Source organism: Aythya fuligula, chromosome 3 (assembly GCF_009819795.1).
Source record: "Aythya fuligula isolate bAytFul2 chromosome 3, bAytFul2.pri, whole genome shotgun sequence".
NCBI classification, from domain to species: Eukaryota; Metazoa; Chordata; class Aves; order Anseriformes; family Anatidae; genus Aythya; species Aythya fuligula.
Window position 1 is genome coordinate 41,250,494 of NC_045561.1, and position 13,374 is coordinate 41,263,867.

General features: G+C 38.1%; 1 protein-coding gene across 2 annotated transcripts in view; it reads left to right on the forward strand.

Moving 5' to 3' along the window:
• PCNX2 (pecanex 2) overlaps positions 1-13,374 on the forward strand; it is a 159,307-nt gene that overhangs the window by 129,427 nt on the left and 16,506 nt on the right. For both annotated transcript variants that reach the window (XM_032183690.1, XM_032183691.1), the window contains exons 26-28: positions 5,460-5,713; positions 9,805-10,038; positions 12,215-12,318. In XM_032183690.1, the coding sequence (XP_032039581.1) occupies positions 5,460-5,713; positions 9,805-10,038; positions 12,215-12,318 (592 nt within the window). The remainder of the gene's footprint in view (positions 1-5,459; positions 5,714-9,804; positions 10,039-12,214; positions 12,319-13,374) is intronic.

Consider the following 13,374-nt stretch of genomic DNA (forward strand, 5'->3'; position numbering starts at 1 on the left):
ACTTGAAAAGACATAAAACAGGGAAGACAATACTTTACATTGAATGCAGGAAATCTGTGATGTAGAAGCCTTTCTAGGTGTACAGTAGTGCTCCAGCAGTGTAAACCAACTCTGCATTTCAAATAGGCTGAGAATACTTTAGTTTCTTTAACACAGGCTAGAATAAATATTTGATGCCTTTTTTCCCTTTCCTCCCTTGCACAATCTTACATGTGTATATGGGTGTACTGGGGAAGACTTCTGGAAAGAAGGAAAGTGTTCTTAGATGCTCAGTAGCCTTTTTATTGAAAATATTTCTTTGTCAAAAGCAAAATATTGCACTGCATTGCACTCCAAAAGAGGTGACGTGGGAGATTCTCACGGTATTTGGTAGCTGCAAGTTTAACAACCAACATCCCTTGAGAATGCTTTCTTTCACCTGGGGTTTCACAGTGTGTCTTGGTGGACCAAGAAGAGGAGAAGTTTTTGAGGAGAGGTAATGTCTGTTGTTAGACCAACCGATCTGTTTTGAAAAATGGGTTATTTTTTGGGTATAAAGGACTTGAAGCTGTTGAAAACCAGAGCAGTTTTATAACCAATAGATTTGATGTTTGAGGAATTATTATTGTTTTTTTGTTGTTGTTGTTGTTGTTGTTGTTGTTGTTCTGAGTCCTGAGATTTTTCCTTGAAACAACCTGAAGTTCTCACAGTTTATAGATTACTATTTCTAATACCAATTCTACAAGGAAACAACCTGGAAAGAACCAAAACAGCTGGTAGTTTCCAGAAGTGTCCAGTTCCACGATCCTTGAGTTTTCATCTGGGAGCTCAGTTCACCCCTTTTTGAATTTTTTTTTCTTTTTTGTTTCTAGAACAATACAATGCTTGGTTTGGGGACAAATAGCCTTTTGCTGTCTTTTAGCTCTTTATGCTGCTTCTGGGTGATAACTTGCCACCTTTTAAGCTGCTATGCTAAGTAGAAAAGACATGTCAGGGGTAAAGGAGCCTCGTCCATTAGAATTTAAGAATACCCAGATTTACAGAACTCGATGGAAGAAGGTCACTGTATTATTTCCACTGTAATGTGTTTATTTGTAAAATGCTACTGGTTTTGCAAAACAAATGGTGAACAAACAGGCAGTTTTGTGAAGTCCTTGGTGAAGAGACCTCTGCATACCCTACCTTGGGCTTCAGTCTGTCTTCATGGCTCCCATCTCTGTGTCTGGCTCCATCCCTCAAACTTAACACCTAGTTAAATCCCTCAGTCCAAAGCTGGTTGTTGGGGTCACAGCGTTTAGAGCTTGAAATGCCTAGTGCAGGAGAATGATTTGTGATCTCAATATCTGTGGGGTGGAGTTAGTGCGTGAGCCCTATGAGCCCTTTCGTAGTACGTTTGCACCCTGGGTGCTTGTATGTCAGCAGTCCTAGATGCTGAAGCTATGACAGCCTTCAGCCACAATAATTTATGTGCATTCTGGATGTGTTGTTAAACTGGAGTGTTTTATAGCAATGTTTTAGTTTTATAAATAAGTTTATGGAGCTGCTTCTAGAAGTATGTTGCTGTGTTAGAGGATCCTCTTTCTGGCTTTTCAGTACTGAGAAATGCTTTTCCTCTCACTCACTCAGTTTGCAAGATGCAAAAGCATACTTGGATTTCAGCCTTAAATTCTAGAAGGTTGGATGGTCATTAGTTTAGGTATATATTCTGAATCCTCTTGAAGTAAGATTACAGCTTTCAGTTCCAATTTTCTCATTTCCATTAGGATCATGCTAACAGGGCACAAGTTGGTCTTCGGGTCCTGACATGTCCGGAAAATAGAAAGAGTTCCAAGTTCTCACACTGGTTTTCTCCTGAGCTCACATAGATTGACCTTGCTTTGTTGAGCTGGCACGTGTTCTTGCATTGATGACTTTTTGGCAACCATCCAGTGTTAGATATCTTACAGATGAATCAGCCTCATCTGTGCTAGCAAGGGTCACAGTGAATGACTAAGCCCGAGCGGAGTGGGAGAGCTTATTTTCTTTCTGCTGAAGAAAAAAACGTTAAAAAAATGTTTTCCTTCAGATTTCGAAATGACTGATTACCAGTGAAAACATTTTCCTGTATTTTAATATTTAATGGTACTACACTTAATTATATTGCATAACTGAAGTGCACGTTCTGCACCCTGCTCTTCGGTTTTATGAATAATTCTCTCAGAATTGCTTGAACTTGATCATTTTTGGAGAAGCAATATAAAATTGACATTTTAATCATCAGTTTATAACATAATATATACGAAACTTTGGGGTCACTGTTCTGTAAAAGATGCACACAGATGCTTAACTTCATTTACTGCCACTTGTCCCTTTTGGCTCCATGCATAACACTGAGCACATGCTTGTAGTCCTTGCAATACCAGCGTCTAGAGTAATGAACCAAAAGGGATTGAGGCAGGCACTGGTAAAATGAAAATTTTCAGTAACGTCTAAATTTGTGACATTGAAATCCAGCCAGTGCCTCATGGCCTAAAGCAAGGCTCAGTTAAAGATGAAAGAAAATTCATGGCAGTCCTGCTAGGACTGACTGGAAGAAATAAAGGGAACCAACACGAACTTGAGCATCAAGTCTGCATTTGTCTTTGCAGACTTGAGTCTCTTTTCTAGATGGTGCTTGGAAATATTAATCAGCAGATGAGTTGGGACTGAGGACATGAGCCAGGGATTTGGTATTTTGGCAGAACACTGGCCATGCCTCAGATCACACATTAAAGTAAACAGAGGCTCTCCAAGCAATCAGGACGCCAAATCCCTGGGGTGATAGTACCTGAATGCATCAAGCAGCTGTTGTTAAGCAAGGGCATGTTTGCCAGATGCTGACAGAGCACAGCCCCAATTCCATTCTTAGGAATACTTTTGTGGAATGACCACATGAGCTCCTTCATTTGTTCCCAGAGGTTTTGTAATAATACAGGCCCAGTTAGAAGGCCTCTGGCTCCCCAGGTTCAAAGTTGATGATTGTATTCACTGTAGAATAATTTGAAGTTTCATTGATTAAAACTATCTAGCAAAGATGACTTGGAGACATTTTTACCTGTTGAATTAGCTGAGAATGGAAATAATTGTTCTGGCTGCTTCTTCTGTTTGTGATGCATGTGATGACAGCTTCCCTCAAACACTGAGGGTCCCTTGAACTCACCAGTTATCAGCCTCTTTAGGGCCCATATTTTACTAAGTACTTGGCTTTAGAAAACTGGTAATTACAGTCTCTACTAATAATATAAGGTATTTATTAATACAGGCAATATAGAGAGCACCTAAAAGCATAGCCAGCATTTGGTAGGAATGAAATGTGATATTTGCTTACAAATTAAAACTAGATTTAGGAATAGAGTAAGCAAACACATCTTTAATTCCACTAGTTGTGAGGGGTTTAGTGGCAGTTGTTTATTAGGCCTGTGCTTTTCACCACATATAAACACTTGTCGATGTTTAATTTAACACCTGGGATGAGGACTGATCTTCTCTTAAATTCAGTTTAATACTGTGAGACGTTTAACCTTTCAAAAACTAGACATAACAGCAATAGTAACAGCACCAGAAAGGAGTAGTTTTTTTACCCTTTTCAAGCTCTGTACAGAGGAATGTGCCTCTCCCTGTTTTGCTTTGAGTACAATGTCTTTTGACTTGACTTCAGAAAAGCATCCACTGACCCAGAGCAGTTACTGTTTTTTTTTGCTGTTGAGCATTAAGTGTTAATTCATGTAGAAATCCGTGAAATATGAAGCAGAAGCAGGCCAGTTCATGTCCAGTCCTGCTGGAAATGTCAGCTTGATAGGTCATGTTTTGCACTTTGTGGCAGTCTTGATAGGATAGATGTTTATACTAAGGTTACTTAAGCCATTTAATAATTAGTCATAATGGTATATACCTGAAGTCCAAGGGGGAACACACGTGAGTATGTGAACAATGCTGGATTTACACACACAGAGTACGTTTTCAATTTCAAACATACCCAAATTCTTCTCTCATTTACACTGACACAACAGAACAGGTCTGTTGGTCCTGGCAGATGCTGCTTATTTTTCTTTATATAATCTCTAGCAATAAAGCTCTCAGAGAGATTATGTGTTTCAAATCATGTGGTTTGCTTGCTATTTTTGACTGTGAGAACACAGGATGTGCTCTGAAGTGTATTTGCTGATATGTTAAATTTATACGCCATACCACACTTTCCTCCAGAATGAAAGGTAAGTGGTAGCAGAGATGCAGACTCGAATTAGTATGTGAGAGACATGCTTGTTAAGGAACATGTAATGAGCAGATGAGAGCCTGCTGGTAAGTGTTGTGTCTTTGATGCCAGCTAAGGCTTTAACTGAGTGTATCCCTCTCCAGAAACTACAGTACAGTGTCTAGCACCTTCCTCTCCTTTTGAGACCATTTGGAAGTGGACTGAGCCAGCTCTCTCATGGGGTGACACTGAAACCACTGGTGGAAAGGCCATGTGAGATGTATGTGTAGCTTGCATGGCCTTGAAAGATAGTTTCTGTAGAACTTCAGGGGGGAGAGGAAGTTCTGCAACAACCCACAGAGAATAAATTTTAAGAAGGTCTACATGTCAAGAAAATATAACTCGTGTATTTTGAGAACTGTGTGGGGAGCACATGTCCACCTCTGGTTTTGATTTGTAGTGCTCTACATGGTTTTCAAACCACATTTATAGCTTTTAAATCCTGAGGGCTCAGGCTGACCATCAAGAGTGCACAGCACAGGCCAGAAATGCAGTCTGCAAAGCAGAAATATTATTGTTGCTGCATCTGCCTCACAACTTCTTTTTGAGTTAATATGACTTTTTCTGATAGATTTCTTCCATTTTGATCTAAAGGCCTGTGTAATAGGCTAATTAGAGAGCTGCTCTGTCCTCGTGATGTACTGCCACTAGTGCTATTCATTAGAAATGTTTGATCCAGAGTAACTTTTACTCCAGTGGGAAAGAGAACAACCAGTTGCACGTTATTTTTGGAACCTGCTTTCCAAGATAGTTTGCTCTAACCCAGATTTTACAAGTGCTCTGACAGACTGTAAAATCTTTGTTTGCATCCTGTATGTTATTTGAAGAAGCAGACTGGGACTTGGATCAATTTGCTTAATATGCCTGATGGAGCAAGAATCTTTAGTGTTGCTTCCTGGTGAGCTTTTATTAAGGCAGAAGCTGTGGTCTGTAGTTTGGCTCAGCTCAGAACCAAATGCCTAGAACATCAGATTGGGCCCTTTTGGCTTTTATAGGTGGTAGTAAATAGTAGTAAATAAATGATGTATAGCGCTTTATTTCCTACTGCACATGGATCAATTGGCACATCTAATTTGTTGCCATAGCTCTTTCTATTAGATTTTTGCTAAGCGTGTAGAGCCTTAAATCATACTTTCTCTGCTTGAAGGAAGTCCTTTGTTTCTTCCCCCCACAATAACTGGCAGCATATTCTCTTTTTCTCACTGCCAAGGGACATATTGCCAGCAGAGAGAAGTGGAGGCTATAACAGAAGGAGATGAAGACAATGAAGGCTGCTGCTGTTGTAAGCCCGGACACTTGCCTCACTTGTTATCGTGTAATGCAGCCTTTAACCTCCGATGGCTGACATGGGAAATAACACGAACCCAGTACATCCTGGAAGGATATAGCATCATTGATAACAACGCTGCAACAATGCTGCAAGTGTTTGATCTGCGGAGAATACTTATCAGATACTATATAAAGGTAAACTCTTTGGTAAAGTGGACTGTATTCCTATCCTGGAGTGTCTAAAAGCTAGCTTTCTGGCTAGCTTTTAGAAATAGAGTTTGAAGTAGCTGGCTTTGTATTCATTCATTTCCACTACTGGCAGTCAGACTGACTCAATATCAGGTAGGGATAATTAACTCATATCTCCCTTTGCTGCACATGATTCTGGCCAGTACATGTAGTACAGAAAATCATGGGCACACTTAAGCAGAAATCAAGAAGGGGTGTTAACATCTGCTGATAAAGGCAGAGGAAGCATTCTTACAAAGCAAAACTCCACTCACAGTTTGTTATTTCTTCTTGATTTCGCCTTTTTTACCATTTTTTTTCTGGGAAAAAAATCAACAAGCATAAAGATCTTTGGAGCTCTCTGAAGAGCTGTTTCTCAAATGTACTTTGTTACCAGCATAAAACAGCAGGTAAAAAAGGGTTTATGTAAGTATCACAACACATTTGAAGTTAGTGAATTCCATTGATTAAACTTCAATTCATTTATACCACTTCTATATTTGCAGTGTTATTAAGATCACAGTGACCACAAATACTTATTTGTCAGAAAAGCCAAACCCTTTCAACCCAGCAAATGAAGAGATCACTATGCTTTACTGTCTTCTGCTGAAGCAACAAAAGCCAAAGGCTGCTGTTTATGCTGTTGGTACTTCCATTAAGCTAATTACCAAAGCTCCCAACCATTTCTGACATCTCCTCCCTACCTGTGTCTCTGCAATTTTAAAAATCCTGTCAACCTTAGAGAGACACCTCTTCTAAATAAATTAGTCATTTTTTTTTTGCAAGCGAACCCATGCAGTTAAAACAATATCATTGCCTCACAAAGGTGCTTTGGTCATGCAGTTGATTACTTTGTAAAACACAGACTGGGGTGTCTTAAATAAGTTCAGAGGCAAAACTGTCTGTGAGCATGTTTTTTATTTATTTATTTTATAAGTATATAAGCAAAAACAACAAAAAACACTTCTTTAAACTGAAATTAAAACATTGCTACAGTTGTTTCACTTTACTTTAAAAGGTAACCTAAATTTAAATTGATGCAAGCTGTTATGATTCAGTTTTTGATAGTGAATGGGTGAATGAGGTTGAAAAACATCCCAGCCTATGCTGGAGTAAAATTGGCAGTTCATTAGTTTAAAGTAACAGAGTTGTGCCTTGTAAACAGGAACTTTTAAAGTGTCTTTAAGTCAACTAAAATGCAGAGGACTTGTGGAAAGCTTGAGGTTATGACATATGAAGTATAACTTAACTAAGTGTGCTTTAGAGTTTTGGGTCTGAAGTATCCGAGAATCTGCCAACATATAAAGTTGCTTTGACAAACTTTTGTCCCCTATGTTAATGATGAGGTTAATTCACTTGATCCTGCCTCAAGTGAAAGGGAGGAGGGTTAAATGATCTCCATGCTACTGAGGTATGCTGTGGCTCCATACCCACTGGGTGCAGGTTTTGTAATGTTCACCACCTATGACTTGCAAGATGTGGGAATCTAATCTATTTTGCTTTGATTTCCTCGAGCCAATGTCATTGTACTGCTTTTATGGAACTTCATTCCTAGAAAGGTGCCAGTCCCTTAATCTACTTCCCTTCTTAGTGAAAGGAGAACAGAGGATCATAATAACCAGTTGGCAGCTTTGGTATTAACCTGTGCTGGGGCTCCCTTAAATTCAGGAGAACCCTTCCTCAGAATGACCATCCCAGAAGAAACTTGTAAGATTTTTTTCCTCCTGTTCTTCATGTTAATAGTTTCTTCCATAATCAGGAGCTTTGATAGGATTTGATAAAATCCTTGTTACAGCTTAGGAAGGTGAGAAGATTATGTTATGTATCAGATAAGCTATCACCCTGTTTGTTTAGTGCTGTTAGAACTTACCTTCGGATAAGTGATACCAGAAACAGAAGTGAGAATTCACTCCTTCCCCAGCTTGCCCTTATCGAGGAATCCTGAGCCGTGAAGACCCTGGGCAACTTTGCTGTGAACATTTTCAAGCTCTGACACTTTCCTTTTAGCAGAGCAGGAAGGTAATTTTATGAAGAACTCCAGTTAATGCAGTGTTCAAGTCAGATAAATCACAAACTCAGAGAAGCCGTAGACTTGAGCTTCAGCAACATCTGCACTTCCATCACACTAAGTGCTTGGAGTGCTTCTAGTTTATTCTTTGTAGCTTACAGTATGGTAAATATTTACCATATCATTTCTGAATTGCCATATAGCTGAGAATGTACTCACACACAAAACATACCCATGAAGAGCTACCAAGAGCAGAACTTAATTAGGTGGCAGAAGTTTTTGCTGTTTCTGTGTCTGATTACCAGTCTGATTATTTTCCCAGCTGAATCTGTTTCTTTGTAAACACAGGTGAGAATAATAAGAAAAGCAAACTGTATTTTGAAGATCAGCAAAGCAAATGCATGCTTTGTTTCGGTTCTCCTGTGCTTCATGAATAAGTATTATATTGGTCTTTTAAAGAGTGAGTTGCACTGAGCTTCTTATTCTGTATGTATGTATTTCATTTGCAGTTTCACTGACAGCCTAGAAAAGCCCTTATTTTTCCTTATAAAAGGATTTTTATTCTCCACAAATAAAGTGGGTCAGCTCCTGTAGTCCTCCTGCATATATTTTGAAATCATTTCCTGCCCAACCACTGTGATATTTTTCCCTTGTGCCTCCTCCATCTTTCCTATCTATTCTTATTTAAACGTCTTCTACTGTTTAAGAAATCTGCATTTGCTGAGTCCTGTGTTTTTCGGCTTCTATTGTTTCTGTGTGACTCTTTAAATGAGCTTATTGTCCTCCACATGCCAAGAAATTAAGGGTCTGTCCCCAGTCTGTATCAGTCTTCCTTGTCTTTTTCCTCTGGAGTTTAATTTCCCTCTTGCCTGTGTATTTTTGTACAGTTAGAAAGACAAATAGTGAATGGTATCTAGAATTTTTTTTGAGGGCTGGTGGTGCTTCTGTCCTTTTTCATTTTAATCCATCATATTTTCATTTTATACATTTAATTGCTTATTAATATTTCTGTTGCGTGGATGAAGTAGAACCACTTCATCTTCAGCCATTTTCACTTGCCTCTTGTTTGATTTGGAATCCAATTCTAAATGAATGTATTTTATCAAACCAAAACATTATAGTCATAAAACATTATCATGGACTTCCCTGCTGCTGTCACCTTCCTTGACAAGACTGGAACTTCTCCTTAAGTTCCGTGTTCTTTTGCAAATAGTCTTTAAGTTTAGTACTGATAGGTTTCTCTTATTATTACTTTAATGGTTCCAGACCCACTGGTTAGAACTTAAGCTTAGAACTCAGGCACAGATATGAGTCTTGCTGCTTTCTATTTATGTATTCAGTAAAAGAACACCTCCTTAAATGCTCTTCCTCCTTCAGTGCTTTTTAAAAGTAAAGTCAGTCAGATCAGCTACAAGCTTCATAACATTATGTATAATAAATTCTCCTTCATTATTTATTGTCCACATTGACAAATAACAAAAATAATAATGTTACTAAATGCAGAGGGAAAAGAACAATTAAAATGGGGTTTCAGGCTTACATTATACACATCTGTCAAATCTCACCTTTGTGGTTAAATTGTGGTGGAAATGTTTTTCTAAAGACTTAGGAAAGCTTTCTCCCCAGATAAGAGGACGCTCACACAGAAAAAAGAAACCTGTTCTGACCATGTGAGAATCTACTGCTAGTTTTTCAAAATTTCCCTGGGTTTTTATCAAAATCACTTTCTTGGTAATAGGCTCTACAAGCCCCACCAGTATTCACAAAGGAATTCCATGTTCTTATTGCAGTCTATTGATTTGTATTAGTTTTCCTATAAGGCAGCAATGTATTAAAGACATGACTTCTTTTTCTGTTGTCTGCTATTTAGATATCAAGTATTATCATCTAACTAAACAGTTTGGTGCAGCAATGATGCCAAGCAGTAAAAAATAGGAAGAATATGTACCATTATGGGTAGCTAGTGTTGTCCTCTTTGATTTAATCTCTCTGTGTAAAATATTTCTGCATTAATCAGAGATTAACTGATGTTTGCACATTTTGTCAACAGAGTATAATATACTTTACAGCAAGCTCTCCCAAAATTTTTGACTGGATAAAGGACGAATCCATCCAAAAGATACTGCAGCCTTATGCAAAGTGGCATTATATTGAACGTGACCTTGCAATGTTTAACATTAACATAGATGAAGATTATGTTCCCTGTCTCCAAGGAATAACAAGAGCTAGTTTCTGCAGTGTTTATCTGGACTGGATTCAGTACTGTGCCAGGAAAAGGGTGGAGGTAAGCTCTCATTTTTTTCAGCAGTAAGTTTTAATTCCTGAGCTAGGAGTTAACTGATGCATGGTTACTCTTTTTCTTCCTCAGGATTAATAGAGGAAAATGTATTTCATTTAAACTGTCAGATATAACTTTTTAAAGGAAAATCTGTGTTTCATAGAATGGAAAAAAGCACATTAGATACTACTGTTGTACAAAAAACTGAACCTCAAGCAGCTTCAAAGCTGTCATTGTTGAATACAGAACCAATTCCGTACTGTGCATATTCTCCAACACTGTTAATTTTATCATCTCTAGAAAGTGTGCCTATAGCAAGTGTTCACAGAAGTGCAGCTGGAGTGGGCTTTCTTCAGGAAGTATCATCAGAGCATTCTTGTTCCTTCAGTGTTAGCAGTGTTTGGGTACCGTTGCCCAACATTTGTCCACGTTTGTGCGCCCTTTCCAAACATCTGCCTGTGCTTGAATACAGTCCTCAAGCGGTAGGGAAGTGCACAGCAAACTAACTGCTAGCGTAGATCACCCCTGAGAGCACAACATTCAGATGTGAACTACACCAGAAAAACGTGTGAAATGACCTTGCGGCTCTAGAAGGTCAGAGACAGGTTTGCTGCCACACATTCACATGCTTTCAGCTGATAAGATTACTGATGGTCAGCAGTCATTTGGCAAAAATGCCCTACTGTATTTCCGTGGAATACTCAAAATAACCCAGAGGCGGAATACAGTTGCAGACAAGCATATTCCTCGGTTTTAATTTTCTTATTATTGCTGACAATGGGGAAAAAATGAAAAGCATATCTTTCCTGGCCACCATGCAATGTTACTTGTGCATTTTTCATTCAGGATCACTAATAGAACATCCCAAGTGCTACCACTGACCTTAGCTGATCAGTGTAACATCACTGAATCTTAATGTTTCTTCACCACTTCAGTTCTTTCTCATGTCTCTGCACCTGAATACAGTTCCACGAGTTCCTCTGCATGCCACTATATTTGGTGTTGTTTTCATTGAACTGTCCTTCGAGCCTTATCACCAGCTCTTCCTGCTGGGAATATTTCATCTCTTTTCTTGCTCATCTCCAGGTCTTAGCTCCCAAATTTGGACATACACAGCATCCCAAAGTGCAGTGAAAGTCTCTGCTAAATGACACCTTTTCACCTGTTATGTGGCTGTACCTTTCAAAATAAAATGGTAGATTTAGGCATGTCCAATAAACTTTAAAATCCTGTAAGTTAGAGATAAAAGAGCAAACTAATGCCTGCACCAGTGCATGTCTGTGTGCACAATTCATATATATATTTTTTACATCTTTTTCTTTTTCCTCTTTTTTTTTTTTTTTTTTTTGTAATTCATCAGCTGTGTAGAGGTAAAGGTCAACTATGTGATGAGATTTAAAAAAGCTTCAGTGTGTGCCCTGAAAATCAGTATCAGCTACATTCTCCGTTATAACTGGCTTCAGTTTTAGAGTCAAAGGAATCACTGATTGCATGGTCCAAAATAATAATATGTACCCTCCTAAAGATTCACATTCATGGGAGTCTAAGTTTTTCCTCCTGCTTGATAGCAAAGCATTTGTTTTCCAAAAATTTCAGTTAAAAAAAACAACAACTCACTCCTAACCTAGTAAATATAAATTAAACATTTTGACTACTTGATAAAATGTGAGGTCAGTGTCATCAATGGCATGTAGTTTAGATAGATGTTGGTATTTGCTAGAAGTGTTTTCCCCTGCAGTTTTCTAAATAGATTGTTCTGAAATGTGTCAGGGTGCCTCACATGCACCTGTTGTCCCATGCAGAGGGGTTTTGCTGCCTCTAATTGCAGTGTCTCTCAGCAATAATATAATCCGCTCTGTTTTTGAAAGTCATGTCTGGAGGAAGTAAAAGCAAAACAAATAAACAAATACAACAAACAGCAGAGATTCCCTCCCTCCCTGTTGATCTCGCTACCTGAGATTGAAATGTTCAGTTTCTACTCAGTGGGCAAAATAAGCTGCATTGTGAGGAAAGTTTCTGATTGCAATGATTTTCCTTCTTGTTCTGCTTAATTGCAAAGAGTGTTTGTGTGTACAGATCCATCTACAGACATATTTTATGAATGTTGCTATTTATAGTATTGAAATGCTTATCAAGACCGTATTTGTGTCTAGAATTACATGCTACTCTTAAAATTTTGTAGCACTTGGACAGCGATGAGGATTCTCCACTAGTAACGCTTTCCTTTGCCTTGTGCATACTGGGCCGAAGAGCTTTGGGAACTGCAGCTCACAACATGGCCATCAGGTAAGTTTTGGGAATCCTTTCTCCTCATCATGAAGATCTGTTTGTGTTTTTTTCACTTACTGTAGAATCTCAGCAGAACCTTAGATCAAGGTACCTTTTATGCTGTTCTAGGTGTTCAGCCTGAGTAAATAATTGCATAAAAAAGGCATTTTATTAATAATCTTTACTTTTTTTAAAAAAAAAGTCTATCTTCTCACCTAATTTTATTTTTTTTTTATTAGTTGTATTTGAAATTCCTATATTCACAGTTTAGTAGCAGTAGAAAAGTTTAGTAAATATAGAGTCTCTAAGTGACCTTGCTGTATTGGCACAAAATTATGAATAAAGCTAGCTAGCCTTCTATCAGCAAATCCTTAGGGACAATTTGTCTTATTAACAAGTAAACAAAGGCAGCATGTGTGAATTTGAATGCACTTTATGTTATAAATCAGACCTTTAAACATTCACTCTAGCTTTATTATCCTTTGAGACGTTTGTAATGTCTATTTTCACATCTTTTTTCAGTCAGTCATGCAAAATGTTCATGACCCACATGGCTATTTCTTGGTGTGCTGCTCTTTTCTGCTTTCTCAAGTGGCTTTTGTCGTCTCTTTTCTGCTTGTTTTTGCATATTCCCTTTCTCTATTAGTTTTATTCTGGGTTGAATTTATTTTCCCTTAATTTCTATATATTCAGATTAGTGAAGTGTTTAGTAAATGTGCCCTATTTTTTGATGATCAAAATTTTCAAGTATGGGGACATGATAGAAAAGTTGATGAGCATTTATGGTCTTTTTACAGAAAAGATTAAAGTGATTTTGATCTGGGCCCACAATAGATATGTCACAGTGATACTAGAAATGCTTCTAAAAATATCACAAAAGCTTCCTAAAACTGTCAACACATTGCATGTACTTTCCACAGGATCTTAAAAATCTTCATTATGACGATTTGGCACTAGTACAGGTACAGTAACAATGGCGCCTATTTTTATTGGCTTACATGGTTAGTAGCTAAGGCAAAGAGATAATATTATCAGAGACTTTCCAAAGCTTGACCTCAAAAGTATGAATGTTGA